Genomic DNA, 15,865 nt, shown 5'->3' with positions numbered 1-15,865 from the left:
TATAAAGGTACGCGCAAACAACAAACATCCTTCTTATTCAACTACAAACGATATGACCGCTGCCACCCTCTTCCATAATCGACCCGCAGCGAGAAAGCCGTTCTCGTTGCGTGTAAGAAACTTAAGTGAGGAAATGGATGTTCCACTGCTAGAACTTTGTCCTATGCCCACAGCGAAACTTTTAACGCCGTGGCAGTGGCAACTTATACATTGTGACACCTCATTTGTCGAGATCACTAAACACGCACCAGAAGCACATATTAAAATGCATTTCCGACAACTCCAGTCAACTACTCATGCGTAGAGTTTTATACCGACGCTTCCAAGTCTCATGCAGGGGTGGCTTATGCAGCCGTCGGACCATCCTTCTCGGAATCCGGTGTACTGCACCCGGAAACAAGTATCTTTACGGCTGAGGGTTATGCACTATTGTCGGCTGTGAAGCATATACGGAAATCAAACATACAAAAATCAATTATATTTACAGACTCGTTAAGCGTCGTAAATGCATTAAGATCACTTTTTAGATTCAGAAACCCGGTAATAATTGAGCTGTGTTCCGTTCTGTGTACAGCGTATATGTCCAACCAGCATGTTACTATTTGGTGGGTGCCTGGCCTTAGAAACATCGAGGGCAATGTGTTAGCTGACCAAATGGCCACGTCAATTATATTGCGCGCTATTAACCCTACCGCTACTGTCCCTGCAACAGATCTAAAACCCCTCCTACGTAAGAAACTGCGAAGCCACTGGCAACGCTTGTGGGACACAGAAATAAATAAGCTTCACTTGATTAAGCCGCAGTTAGGTTACTGGCCCTCTGCTACGAGAACACGGCGAACTGATGTCCTATTCTGTCGCCTCAGAATAGGACACACACATGGTACCCATAGATTTCTGCTCACTGGCGATGAACCTCCTACATGTGGTAGATGTGGCGAGAGGCTAACCGTCCTCCACGTCCTCCTGGAGTGTCCGGAAGCTGAAAGAGAGAGAGAGAAATATTTTCCTTTAGCATACCGCTACAATCTTCCTCTACATCCTATTATGTTTCTCGGCGAAGAGCCGCTTTTCTGACGCAAAATCAGTCCTTGGCTTTTGAAAAGATGTAGTATTGAATGTTTTAGCCCAACAAGTTCATAGCGCATCCTCTGTCCAGAAGACGCCGCTGTGATAGCAGCTTTCAATGAGGCCATGTCTCCATGCCCTTGTTTTAAGGGCTCTGCCGAGGCACTAGTGCTCGAAGCCAAGTTTTTATTTGATATTCGTATCATTTTTAATGAATTTTGTCTCCATAGCACACATCATTTGTTATTGCCATAATTCTACTCTATGTATATCTTACGCACTTACAGCGACTGTTTTTAGACCTATTTACAGCCACGTCACATCTGTTTTATCCACACTGCGTAACGCACAGTTCATTATCATCGCTCTGGCTCTCTTTGGCCACATCTGGCCTTTGCGCCAATAAACTCCACTAATCAATCAAATACACTTATCCAGAATTCTTTACAGGCGCATCAAAGTCCAATACTTCTGTGTCCTACGCGGCCGTTGGTCCATCCTTTTCCGATTCCCGTATTCTGCACCCTAATTCAAGCATCTTCACAGCAGAAGCTTACGCGATACTTGCGGCCGTCAAACACATTAAACAATTAAAACTACGAAATGCCGTTATCCACAGGGATTGCTTAAGTGTGGTAAAAGCCTTAAAAACTCTGAAAAAACACAGAAATCTGGTCCTTGTCTCGCTATACTCACTTTTATGGACGATCGACACACTCGAACAGCATGTCGTAGTCTGCTTGGTGCCAGGGCACCGCGAGGTACAAGGAAACGTGTTGGCGGATCAGCTAGCTGCATCCGCCCACGAAAACGCTGCCTCCAATACACTCATTTCCGTTCCTCCACTTGACGTGAAGCCCTTCCTTAAAAGTAAGCTCAGGGCTTACTGGCAGAGCACATAGGATACACACACACACGAAACAAACTACACGTTATCAAGCCGGATCTGGGTAATTGGCCGGCACCATCAAAGTCACACCGCACAGAAGTAATATTTACAATGCTAAGAACAGGACACACGTACAGTACACACTCACACCTTCTCTCCGGTGGTGATCCACCCATGTGCGCGAAGTGCGGTGAACCACTCACCGTGCTTCAGATTTTAATTCAATGTAAAGAACTTGACACTGTTCGTAGAAAACATTTCAAATTACCTTACCTACAGCAAGTACCTCTTCATCCATCGATATTCATAGGTAGGGAACCAGTTTTTAGTTAACAATCATTGCTTTCGTTTTTAAAAGATGTGCATGACTTTCACGTGATTTACGCAGGCATTCCGTAGCACGGCCTCCTAACAGAGGCTGCCGCTGCGGTAGTTACGCCTAAGGAAAGCACCTGCCTCGCTGCCCTTCGACACAAGGGCGCTGACGAGGCATTCGTGCTGATGCCACATCTTCATAGATTTCTTCTTACGACCACTTGTAATTAATTTTCATTGTTCACATCCTTTGTCTTATGAATTCGCGCTATTTGGCCATCAAGTGGCACTTGCGCCAATAAACACCACATATCATCAGGTGGCACACCGCAGCGCGAAAAACAGAAGGGCAGGTCCTCGGGCAGTTCGAGAAAACGTCCTTTGTGGCGTACAGTCAGGTGCAAGCGGCGAAAAAAGGGCAAGTGGGGGAAAAGAATGCCACGATGGAAATCGCCGTTGACACGTAAAACATTGCTGGGACAACCGTGTCGAAGTGTGTCGAAAAAGAGAATTGCCGTTCTTTCGCCCGAGTTTCTGGCGTCCCCTTCCCCATTGTGAAGGAAGCCGTCTGAATTCCCGAATGAGGCGTGACGGTAAAGTTCAGCTAATAGCGCGCGCTCATTGTAGTCTCTTGCGATCTGGAATGCCGCCAAGACCGCGACCGCCACGTCACGGCCGCTCGATCTCCCGTGAACGACTGAAAAGTGGAAAAGAACTGTTAGCTGGTCGAAGAATGCGACAGTTCGTTGCAAAGATTTTTTAAGTGCGAAGCATTTCTTAGCAAACCTTTGGCACTTGGAGCGTTTCGATCTATGTAGCCGCCTACATTTGGGTGCTTTCATGATGGCCTCCTTAGCTTGGTGTAGACCAAAACTGACCAAAACCGATGAAAGGCACTACGAAGTGTTACGTTCCTAAAATGCCGAGGTAATGAAAAATTTGGAAAGTTAAGTTTATGTAGTAGAGACACGGAAAACAAACTCTTATCAAGCCACAGCAACAACAATCTCTGTAACAGACAAAATTATTTGCATAAAGCAACATTCACATAAGGGCACCTTGAACGATCGCTGCTATTTTCCATCAGTTGCACGAGTGAATTGGACCGCTTCAAGCAAGTCCATACTATTGACAAGCTCAAGAAATCTGGCCCGTAAACTGGTTGGAGACTTTAATAGGGCATGTTTACTAGCGAAAAAGACGAGGACGAGAAGAAGGAATACAGGACAACGCTAGCCTGTACTTCAGGGGTCACTAAGTAGTTGTTCAGAGCAAAGGTGTAAAGCCTTGCCTTGAACGTAGAAATGGCTAATAGGTTGACGTAGGTAATAGTAGGATTAACACATAAAAAGGGTGGAAGAACAGGGCCCATTCTATTGACAAGTGATACATTTAAGGCGGAAAGTTGGAAAGGCGGAAAGACATCACGTTTGCCTTAAATGCAGCACGAACAAAATCTGAGACAGAATTGTAAACTGTGTTTCAAGTTTCTTAGAAAGTCTGCGATAACTACGAACTTTTAAAGCTAATACTATTTCTCAAGGTCAGTGGGATTCGGCTTTCTTTCAAGCGCAACTAATAGATTTTCAAATCAGTTCAGTGGTGGTTCTGTGCAAGTGTGTGTGGGTGCTTGAGAGACACCCGAGGATTTCTTCACTTTACAAGCATCGGATCAAACAAACCTGGGTTGGCCTCCTGGTTAAACATGTCTCTGACGCTCGTGCTAGCCTTTATATTCATTCACCTGGCAAAACAGGGTCACGCTTCCTTTTGTGCTGAGACCTTTGTGTTAGTATGTCCTTGCTTAGGCATAGGAATTTTACAAACATGCTTGGTCGAGTTTTTGTAGCCTGTAAAAGGCAACTTAGGTTTCTTGCCATAAACAATTCTACAGACACGAGCTGACTTTCAAAATGTGTGACATTAAGCTAAGCAGGTGTGTAAAGGCAAGCGCAACATGCCCACCAATCTTAAGTCTCAATTTCATAGCTTGCCGAGCCTCTTCTGAAGGTCAAGTGTGGCAGCTTCTCAACTACAGACTGGCAATATTGTTGACAGTCTAAACCGATTTCCTCTCAAGTGCCACTTCAAGCTTATAGGGCTGACGCGCTGGAGTTTTGAGTACTGTGGCGGAGCCTGGTGGCGTGCGCCGAAGTTGCTTGGGTAGTCAAAAATGGACGCCGACCGGCGAGTTACGCAGTTCTCAGTTGCTTTAAGCGTTTTCCTTAATTTTGCGCCTAGTTTTCAGGCTCAAAAAGTGCTTAAAACGTACGCAGGAACTTGTCCGCTATGCCTGCAGAGTCTGACATTAGTGTGCCTCGATGTGTGCGCACAAAACGCGCAAAAACACGCGCATCAAGGCACCCTATCTGACATGTTCGATGAGCGCTCCCTGCTTCAACAAACCGTGCCGAAAGCAGGTGGTGCCCCGCCACGGTGGTCTAGTGGTTATGGCGCTCGACTGCTGACCCGAAGGTCGCGGGATCGAATCCCGGCCGCGGCGGCTGCATTTTCGATGGAGGCGAAAATGTCTGAGGCCCGTGTACTTAGATTTAGGTGCACGTTAAAGAACCCCAGGTGGTCAAAATTTCCGGAGCCCTCCACTACGGCGTCTCTCATAATCATATCGTGGTTTTGGGACGTTAAACCCCAGATATTATTATTATTGAAAGCAGGTGGTCTGGGCGACGGCTCTGAGCAGCGCGCGGTCCCGAAGCGCGATCGCCGCCGTAATTGTTGCGTGGTTAATTGCCTCGAACATGGGGGTAAGGATCCTAATGTGCGGTTTTACTGGTTCCCATGAAAGCCGTACGAAGTGGAGCGACGGAACCGCTGGATACGTGCCGTCCGACGCGTGAAGTGAGTACGCGAGCAAAGCGTGGTTTGCAACGTAACGTGCTGATTACTTTTCGTACGCGCGTGCGCGCGTTTATATATGTATATAGTCCCTGTGTGCAGTCCAGACGGCACGCCGTGGCTGCCGACGGCGATCACGAGGATATGCAGCCGGCATTTCGTGGGAAACGAGAAAAACGATGCCATGAGTCACCCTCCGTATGTGTCTACGATTTTTCCGGTAGCTTACAGCCGGCTGCTTCCAGCGGCCGGCTGTAAACATTGCGCGTCGTCGCTTCTCGACCGCCACCGCACGCTGACAGAATTTGACGAATTCCCTAGAAGCAAATGTTGAAAATTACGACCGTGCATGGGGAAAAAGTGTGTTTGCGACTGAATGCGGCAGAAAACGGCACACGGCGCGAATACGCTCATTCGGGCCGCCGACGGCTAGCCTTCGTCACTGGACCTTTCTTGATTACGTTTCGTCGTGTAATGCAAATCATTTCGGCTTTCTTAACAGCAATCTTTTCGTTTATGCACTGTCGTTAATCGCGCGAGCATGCCTCGTAAAACTTAACTCGAGTTCAACGTCGTATGAGATTCGCTGCACTTGCGAGTTGCAGCGCGCCGAAATGGTTCCTTCAATCTCCTGCACGTCGTAAACATACTTGACGTTGACGAGCTTCTTGCGTTTACGCAGATTGCTTGGCCTGAAGAACTCAGCCACGCCAGAAATTGGCCGAGATTCAAAGCGCAGCACAACCGACAGCGGCGGCTCCATTGCGCATCTGAGCTTAGTGCTGCATGCGGCCGCCAGTCTGACTACTCGAAACCAAAGAACTTATCGTAGGGGGCGCTCTTTAGCACCGTTTTGGAAAATGAAGAAGAGTAGATGGGCAGAGAAGGTTTTCAGGTATTTGTATAGAAAAAGCGTTGACACGCAGTGGAGAAAAAGAACTAGGAGGCTCACCAGTAAATATACGGCTGGCAGTGCGGGCGATATGACAACAAGGAGCATTAAGCGGAAGGTCAGAGAGGCGGAGAAGACTTATTGGATGACAGCGATGGAAAAGAAGCCGGCTCTGAGTAACTACCGAAAAGGAAAAAACGAAATAAGGAGGGAAAGGTTTTATGATAATTCAAGGGGAAGCGCTTTACTGTTTGAAGCAAGGTCGGGCTTCCTGAGAACGCGTAGTTATAAAGCGAGATTCAGTAACGAAGAAGAACTATGTACATGCTGCGGGGGAACTAAGGAAACGATGGAACATGTACTGATTGAATGTGGCGATATTCACCCAGGTATACGTGTGGGCACGAGTCTACATGAAGCCTTGGGTTTTAGGGACAACAATGGAAAGCTGAACACGCCCGCGATAGAAATAAGTAAGAGACGGTTAGAGTATTGGTGGCAGAAAAATAGAGATAAAATACAAAAATAAATAATTGGGGGGGAAAAAAGGTTATTCTGCCTTAAGAGGCAGAGAGATGGACTGTGAATTTATATTTTTTGTTATAATAACATAGATTTAATCAATGTAGATAAGGCATTAGGACAACATGAAACAAGGAAGTTTTTTTTTCTTTTTTTCTTTTTTTATCCTTCGAGCCTGGTGGCAGACATGTCACCGCCCCGTTATAAAGGGGACGCTCATAGCATCCATCCATCCATCCTTCGCAGCGCCGCCTGGGCAGCCAGTCAGGCCTATGGGCTCTTCCTGGGAGTGCGAGAGCTCTGCAAGGATTTCGGCCTATCGGGGGCGGGGGGCCGTCTTGACAAGGCCCATGGGTTTTTTTGCCTTTACAACTTTTGGAAACACATCTTTCATAAAACGCTCGTAGCGTGTGTTGCCCGAGCAAGCTGGCTCGGGGAAGGCGCTGCTTTTGGCAGGACTACATGGTTTGGACGATTTTCTTGGCCTTGTGGTGTTCCAAAGGTCCTCAGAAATCAGTCTGCCACTTAGGTCTCTTCCCATTTGGAGAACCAATTGAAAAGCTGGAACTCAGAGAAGACCAGCACTTCCCTTTACGCTCACTCCTGCGGCTGTTAGCCATTTGTTCACTTTTTTTTTGCTTTAAGTAAGCCGCGCTCTGTCCATTCTTTCCCTGTCGACACATGCTAGTGGTTTTGTTCTCGGGCTTTTTTGTTCTCGCTTCCAGTGTTGGATTTCTGCTGCGTCTCCTTCGCAAATTTTAGCGAGTGGGATGGTCCCCCAGAGGCTCACTTTCTTGAACTGTGGCGGGACTTGGGATCTGAGCATCTTGCCTCATCACTCTGCGAGGATTTCGGGCTATCTGTCGTGGGCGACAGTTCTGCACGGGCCCATGGACTTATTGCTTTTATAAGTTTGGGAAGCACCACTTGCCTAAGATGCTCATAAGCTGCGTCGCCAGAGCAAGCTCGCTTGACGAAGGTTCTCTTCTTGGCAGGACTAAGTGGTTTCAACGCTCTCCTCGGCCCTGTGGTGTTCGGAAGGTCCAGATAGATCAGCATTTGCCACTTATGTCTTTTCTCATCCTGAGAGAATGAAGAGCCAACACTTGGAGACGGCAGGCGCCTCCTCTTGTGCTCACTCCTGCTGCCATTAGCCATTTGTTCACTTTTTCGCTTCAAGTAAGCTGCGCTCGGTCCATTCTCCTTTTCCTGTCGACGCATGCCAGTGGTTCTATTCTCTGGCTTTTTTGGACTTGCCTCCAGTTTTGGTCTTGCCTTCTGCCGCCGGTGCGCAGGGCCCCTGCAACAAATACATTGCTATAAAAGCTTTACACCATCAGTTAAGTAGAGTACAGAAAGTCAGTGCAGTAGTATGAGGCTGCGGGGGGGAAGGGGTGCTACAGCGAGGCCTTGAGCACGTGGAGACAATGAGACGCCAGTGTAGGCCGGATAAGTACCTCTCGTGTAGTGCAGCACTCGCGGATTGAAATACTAAAGTTAGAACACATGGCCGCCGGTCCATCCAGAGCTGCCCATGGAAGGGTGCTGCAGTTTAGTGAGAGGGTGAAAAGGCTTTTGAGGCAGAATCATCATTTCCAGTCTCGAACTGGCCAGCCTTTAGTTAACCGCTCCTGTTGCAAATTGTGTAGCAGACGAGGAGTGGCGCCATCATCATGAAGATAGCATCAGTATGTTCGAATAAAGAAGAGGTCAACGGGAGGCTTCACCATGGGGACGGTGGCTTCTCCTTTTCTCTACACCAATTACTCGAGGATTCTTCAGAATTCCATAAACCTCTCCATGGACCCGTGCGCGAATCCATAAACGTGGCCTTGATCACTAGACTCTCTGAAGCTGTGTGAGGCGTGGACGTGCCCGTAAGAGGCCATAGCGTTGTACAGCGCGCCACTTCCTGTTATAACCGTTGCGATACCATTCTGAGGGGCCCCGCAGGGGCGTCTGCGCAAGCAGGCGTTTGGTGTGTAGCGACACCACGGACCCGAGCTAACGGGGGGTTTCGATCCCTCCCACGCCTCGCCGTGCGTGGCTTTGCCGTGTCCAGGGAAAAGGGGATCCTGGGGGTTGAGCCGACGCCGGGTGATTGGACCTTTAAGGCCCCCCGGCAGAGGCAACACACCCCTTTGGCCCCGGCTTCACGTAGACGGCACCCCTGGGCTGACCCACCCAGGGGAAATCGGCAGTCGCCTTTTCCTGTCTCTCTCTCTGCCCTCTTCTTCGTCTTTCTCTGCCACATTTATTCTTTCCTGTCTACTTCTCTTTTCTGGTTACTTCCGATTCTTCCTGGCGGCGAGGGTTAACCCTGTGTGGTCCTCCAGCCTTGGGTTACCATATTCGGTTATAGTAATAATGTACAGCTGGCAGGGCAGGGCGTGCTACACCACAGCCTCTGTCGTGTCCCCTCGTTGGGCTCGATGGTGGGTGGCTGGCATTGTTACCGAATACACAACTTATTCATGGGCTCACCTAACACTTTCTCAACAGATCGTCCCCATAAAAGGGGGCGCAACGAGGCAACCGTACAGTTCCTTTCGAAGAAAGAAGACTCCTTTCCAAAGTACCATGTGATGCACTATGAAAGCACAGAGAAGAAAGCGCGAAACATTTCACCGTTTCTTGTTTCGAAGTGCCTCACTGACACCATCGGAAGTGGCTACAAGGCCACCAAGATGGCAAGTGGGGACCTTCTAGTCGAGGTGAAAGACAAGTCGCAATTCCAAAAACTGACAAAACTTGTAGCGTTTGGGGACAAACCCATCACCGTCACCGCCCACAGAACCATGAACACAGTGAAAGGTGTCGTCTCGGACGACGACCTAATGGATTTCACCGACAGTGACCTCTTGGCGGGCTGGAAAGACGAGAATGTCATACAAGTACAGCGCATCAAAATCCGAAGAGAAAACAAAGAAACTCCTACCAAGCACATAATAGTCACCTTCGGCTCTTGCACACTACCAGAAGAAATAGTAACCGGCTATGTCAAACTCCCTGTCAGACCCTACATTCCAAATCCACGGCGCTGCTTCAAGTGCCAAAGATTCGGACATGCTTCACAGAGTTGCCGTGGGCAACTTACCTGTGCACGATGTGGTACCACGGGACACTCCACAGACGATGACTGCAAAGCCGAATTCCACTGCGCCAACTGCGATGGGGAACACCCGGCGTATTCCCGATCATGCACAGCATGGAAAAAAGAAAAAGAAATTATCGCTATCAAAGTCAAACACAACATCAGTTTCCGCGAAGCTAGGCATCGTGTCTCTCCCTACTTCCCAAGGAAATCTTTTGCCGAAGTGGTGCAACAGGGGGCAGCACCGCGACGGCATCAGGCGGCCGCCCAAGGTACGTGCAGCGTGCTGGAGCGACCGTCACTCGCCCCCAGGGCGGGAGCAGCCAAGGCTGCACTGCCCCCACTCAACACGGCCCCGCTAGAGGCCTCGACATGCAGTGGCATGAGCCAGTGCAGAGGGCAGACGGTGGGGGCCTCGTCGACCTCGGCTACAGTTGCGCCGAAGGCTTCGTCCTCTGAGACGAAGCCCAGAAGGCGCACGGATCGCTCGTTAGAGCGACTGTCCGACGCCTCCTCGGAGGCAATGGACACCACCGCAAGCCAGTCGCTACAGGCAATGTCTAAGGAGCGGCGAGCCTCGCTCGACCGCTGCAAAAAAGAGAAAACCCTAATTACAGGGCCTCAAAAAGGCCCTGTAAAATAAACGAATTTGCTTCTCCATAACCTCAAAGGTTATGGTTCCTTTTGTTACAACCAGAATATCTTCAGACATGTCACCTCAAGCTTCCGCATCTTTCATTCGCTTCTAACTTACTTTTTTGTCAACTCTTATTTTCAAGATGGCTTTTATTATGCATTGGAATTGTAGGGGACTCCTCCATAACATAGGTGACGTAAAAGATTTGCTAAATAGATTTTCTCCAATGGCCATGTGTTTGCAGGAGACGAACCTGGGAGAAAAACATACAAACTTTCTTAAAACTTTCACTGTAGTGCGGCGCGACCGCGTTCACGCTAGCCGGTTGTCTGGCGGTGTGGCAGTCATTGTCAAGAGTGGTATTGCAGCACGAGAGGTCACAGTCAACAGTCACATTGAGGTCGTGGCTGTCACTATTTTAGCTCACAAAACTGTCACCATATGTTCCGTTTACATACCTCCACATACGCATTTTACTGTTAAGGATTTAGAGCACATTCTGGACCAACTACCTGAACCATTTGTTATAGCAGGGGATTTTAATTCGCACGGAACGCTCTGGGGAAGCAGTGCAACCGACATCAGAGGACAAATCCTCGAAGATTTTATCCTCAGCAATGACATATGTCTTTTAAATACTGGTAGCGTCACCTACTGCTCCCCAAGCACAGGAGCTACGAGTTGCTTGGATATAGCACTGTGCTCGCCGTCTTTATTTTGTGACTGTAAATGGAGCGTAATCGATAATGTTTACGGCAGTGACCACATGCCCGCTATCATAAAACTAACGCAAACTCTCCCTACTACCACATCTAGACCACCTCGGTGGAAACTACATCTGGCAGACTGGGCGCTATTCACAGAAAAAGCAGCCCTAGAAATGGAGGTGCTTGTCGGATTAAGCATATATGAGATGAATGAGACAATCACCACCTGCATACTCGCAGCAGCCGAACAAACTATCCCACAATCCTCCGGCGTCTTAAATAAAAAACCTAAACCTTGGTGGACAAAGGAGTGCACACAGGCTAAGAAAGTGCAAATCAAGGCCTGGGGCATTTTTCGTAGATACCCTACACAAGACAACCTCCTATCATTTAAAAAGGCAAGAGCAAAGGCCAGATTTATCCGCAGGCAGGCTGAAAAAGTATCCTGGAAAAAATACGTCTCATCTATAAACAGCTCCATCACATCTAAAAGAATGTGGGATGAGGTGCACAAGTTTAACGGCAATTATAGTTCATATACCATCCCCATTCTCTCAACTCCGAGCATCCAGACAACTTTAGATGAACAGGCAGACCTATTGGCGCAGCACTTTTGCACTATTTCGAGCTCAGCCAACTATTCGACAGCCTTCCTAAAACATAAACAGTCTATGGAAAAACAAAAACTTCCCACAACAGGTTTTAAGGAAAAATCATACAACGCATAGCACTCACAAGTTGCATAGCACTCACAAGTTGCATAGCAAAATCCTACGAGAGCATCATTAACGTTAGGCTAACATACGTCCTCGAAACCGATAGCTTATTAAATGTCCATCAGTGTGGTTACAAGAAAGGATGTTCGACTACCGACCACCTCGTCCGCCTTGAAGACATTGTAAGAGAAGCCTTTTTGTACAAGCAGCACTGCCTAGCTGTATTTTTCGATCTTGAAAAGGCATATGACACAACTTGGAAGTATAGAATCTTACGAGACCTGGCGGATCTAGGAATCCGCGGAAGGATGCTCAACTGCTTGTCCGACTTTCTATCAGACCGAACGTTTCAAGTTCGTTTAGGCTCAACGCTTTCACGTCCATTTACTCAAGAAAACGGTGTGCCTCAGGGCTGTGTCTTAAGCACAACCCTCTTTGTCGTCAAAATGAACTCTGTCAACCAGGTCATACCATCCACTCTTATGCACTCACTTTATGTTGATGACCTCCAAATAGCATGCAGGTCACCTAACATGGCGACGTGCGAACGGCAGACTCAAATCGCACTGAACAGGCTAATCCAATGGGCTAACAAAAACGGCTTCCGCTTTTCAGAAGAAAAGACTGTCGCCGTGGTGTTCTCTCACAAACGAGGCTTGCAACCAGACCCCGTCCTTAAATTAAACGAAACAACATTGCCAGTAAAACAGGAACAAAAGTTTCTGGGGGTCGTATTCGATAAGAAGCTTAACTTTCTCTCACACATTAATAATCTGAAAGTTAAAGCTAATAAGGCCCTCAATGTCCTCAAAGTCTTGTCTCGGAAGCGGTGGGGTTCCGACCGGAAATGCCTCCTACACATCTATCGCTCGTTGATACGTAGTAAACTAGACTACGGTAGTATTATCTATGGCTCAGCAAGAGGCTTGTACCTCAAGCGCCTAGATCCTGTCCACAACAAAGGGCTACGCTTAGCAACAGGTGCCTACCGGACCTCGCCCATTCCCAGCTTGTACTGCGAAAGCAACGAACCGTCCTTGGAATACAGAAGAACGCAACTGATGTTTACATACGCCCTCAAAGTTCGTTCTTCACCAGACCATATATGTTACAACATTATCACACGCTCTGACCAACGACTACACTACATAAACAAGCCAAACGCCATTAGACCACTAGCACTTAGATTTGAAGAAAAACTTCGCGCCATCTTGATTTCTCACTAACACATCTTAAAAAACAACATATCCCACGTGAACATATACTGCAGGAATTCCGCACGCTACAAGAAAAGTACCACACTTACAAAGAATTTTATACTGATGGTTCGAAGACGTCTGCGTATGTTGGAAGCAGCGTGGTAGGAGGAACATGTGAGCAGGTAGCAAGGCTACCACATTTTGTCTCCATCTACACCGCAGAGTACCATGCCTTATGGATGGCAGTACGGAATATCATAAGCTCAAAACACAAGAAAGCAGTCATTTTTATAGACTCTTTAAGTGCTCTCAGAGCCTTAAATTCAATATCTCAGTATGAGCCCTTTATTGGTTATATTTTAAACATGTTATCTCATCTCACCGACGACCATACCATACACTTCTGTTGGGTCCCGAGTCACGTTGGGATCCCAGGCAATGAAAGGGCGGACCAACTCGCAGCAACGGCAAAAGAGCTACGTGTTTCAAAAATCAATGTACCAGTTAGGGATGGAATTAAAGCAGTTCGCCGGGCCATCACCTCTCATTGGCAGCAAGAATGGAAATCGCAACAAAACAACAAACTTCGCCTAATAAAACCTGTCCTTGATGAGTGGAAGACTTGCTTTCATCAAGAGCGTTTTATCGAAGTAGTACTGTGCCGACTTCGAATAGGCCATACACACGTCACACATAATTATCTACTGGCAGATAACGAACCAGCAGCATGTTATAAATGCAATGAGCAACTAACAGTTGTACACATTTTAATAGCATGCCCACATATGGAACCGTTAAGACAAAACATTTTCAAATCTTTTATAAGTTGAAAATTCCATTTCATCCAATGTTAATCTTAGGAGATGACCCGTTAATACCCCTGGCTAATGTATTCAGCTTTTTAGATGAAGCAAAATTACTAAATAAAATTTAATTACGACAAACTATGCCAACTGTAGCACGGCCTCTCCGGAGAGACCCTTGCTGCAGCAGGAATTTAAACTAAGGCACTTGCCTCCCGGCCCTTGGGTATAAGGGCGCTGGCAGGGCAGTAGTGCTAGGTGAACTCCTTCACGGTTTTAACAAGATAGTCACGCGCAGCAACCATACACATTGACCACCCCACGCATCAGGTTCACAATTTTAGAGTATATATATATATATATATATATATATATATATATATATATATATATATATATATATATATATATATATATATATACACATCTTACGCTCTTACGCAACTAGCTCTCTTAGGCCTCTCTACAGCCAGACTATACCATTCATTATATCCCATGTGTCACCGCCTGGCACACATTTCATAGTCAGGGCCATAGTGTTGTTCACTATAGTGCTTTTGTTCTCTCCCCACCATGTGTCTGGCGCAGCATAGCCTTAGTCGCTCTTGCGCCATAAAACTCAACTCAACAACAACATTCTGAGGGGTGTCTGCGACGAGCTCGCCGATGTCAAGGACTTGCTCTCCAGAGTAGACGTGACATGGTCAGGTCGTCATAAAGAACCCGATGTTCTGAGCCTCTTGCTCACGATTTCTCTAGTTCTCGGCTGGAATTCTGAGTTATACGTGGGGGCCAGGAAGAGGTGGAAAGAACATACTGCTCAATGCTGAGAGAGCGTTCTGGAGAGTAATCACGAAATACAAAGATCTGGGCAGCTACTCCCAAAAGCAGCGTAACTTCGAATATATATCTGTGCGTTAAGTTTTCGCGGAGAAACGGTCGAGAAGTAAGCTACGGTGAAACAATTCGAGCGTATGAGGCCACGACCTTCGTTCTTGCCAATACTGAGGGAGCGGAATATGTCATGTTGCCCATTGCACGTTTGTGGCTCAATGATGTGGCACTAAGCATGTCCCTAGCTCGCACTGCAGAAGCGTTTGGCGCTCACAATATTGCCGTAAATAACCATTCTACTGTGATCGCTACGGGTAGTATATTTGTGCAAGCCTTTTTCGACATTATTCGACGGCACGGCCAGCGGGACGTGCATACTTACGTGTCCTCGTGCACCGTCGAGATAGCGGTTCTATCAACTAATTTCCACCTCATTGTGGATTACTACGCAAGCGGAGAAAAAGCAATCCTCAAGGACGGGGTCTTCTATCTGGGTTGTGTCTACGACCTCCTTGGCAACGCCTTCTTATTCAAGTTCGTCAGCATAGCAATGAGCGAAAAATCCTCAGCATAGCACTGAGCGAACAATCGTCGGCTAGCGAAAAATCGCTAGCCGACGTCGACACCCTTGCTTTTTGTATGCCACGCTTATAAACGACGGATCGAGACGTGGGACTTTTACGATGCCGAAAGGACTGTAGTCTGCAATTGAACTTCGCTCGATGCGGTGCTGGCCGGAGCAATTTCGCAGGAACACGTGACCGTACCTAGAAGTAAGACCATTCCTGACATTATGGACTCGTTTGTTCGAACCTGGCTGACGGTGCAGGGAGTTTGCAGACACCGCGGGCTTGGCAGGATGGTCATTGACATCATCAACATGCACGCACCAGGCAGTAGGAGACAAGACGTCGTGCCCCCGCCTTTTGTATTTGCACTTCCGGTGTTCGACAAGCAGCTTCCAGCGGCGGTAAACTACGCCGTTCTCGGTGCACAGACGACGGTAGCAACTGGGGAACTGACACAACAGCGGTTTTTCCCGCGACGCCATATTCAAGGTCATGACGTGTATCGGTGAGGCGTCCTTGTCGCAACGAGAGAACATAGCGAACGTCTTCAACGAGATTTTTTCGATTAATCTGCTGCTGACGGCGCTGCGGAACAGCTCGCTCGAAACCGCGAGGCTCGTGAATCTTGATAATTGCACGGCAGTGCAGCTGCTGCGGATAGCGTGGTGTTTCCTGAAGTGCGAGAGCAAGTTCAGTATGTTCCGTCCAGTCTGCGATGCTCCTCTGCAACACATCTCGGATTTTGCCGAGGAGTTTGTGTACAA

General features: G+C 47.8%; 1 protein-coding gene across 1 annotated transcript in view; it reads right to left on the bottom strand.

Moving 5' to 3' along the window:
• Nucleotides 1-9,891: 9,891 nt before the first annotated feature.
• The window catches only part of LOC119406670 (uncharacterized), a 49,077-nt gene continuing 43,103 nt past the window's right edge, over nucleotides 9,892-15,865 (bottom strand). The window contains exon 10 of the mRNA XM_049420176.1: nucleotides 9,892-10,224. Coding sequence (XP_049276133.1) covers nucleotides 9,892-10,224 — 333 coding nt within the window. The remainder of the gene's footprint in view (nucleotides 10,225-15,865) is intronic.

This window comes from Rhipicephalus sanguineus, chromosome 10 (assembly GCF_013339695.2).
Source record: "Rhipicephalus sanguineus isolate Rsan-2018 chromosome 10, BIME_Rsan_1.4, whole genome shotgun sequence".
NCBI lineage: Eukaryota > Metazoa > Arthropoda > Arachnida > Ixodida > Ixodidae > Rhipicephalus > Rhipicephalus sanguineus.
Note: the sequence above shows the minus strand (reverse complement) of the source record. Positions and strands in the feature narration are given on the sequence as shown.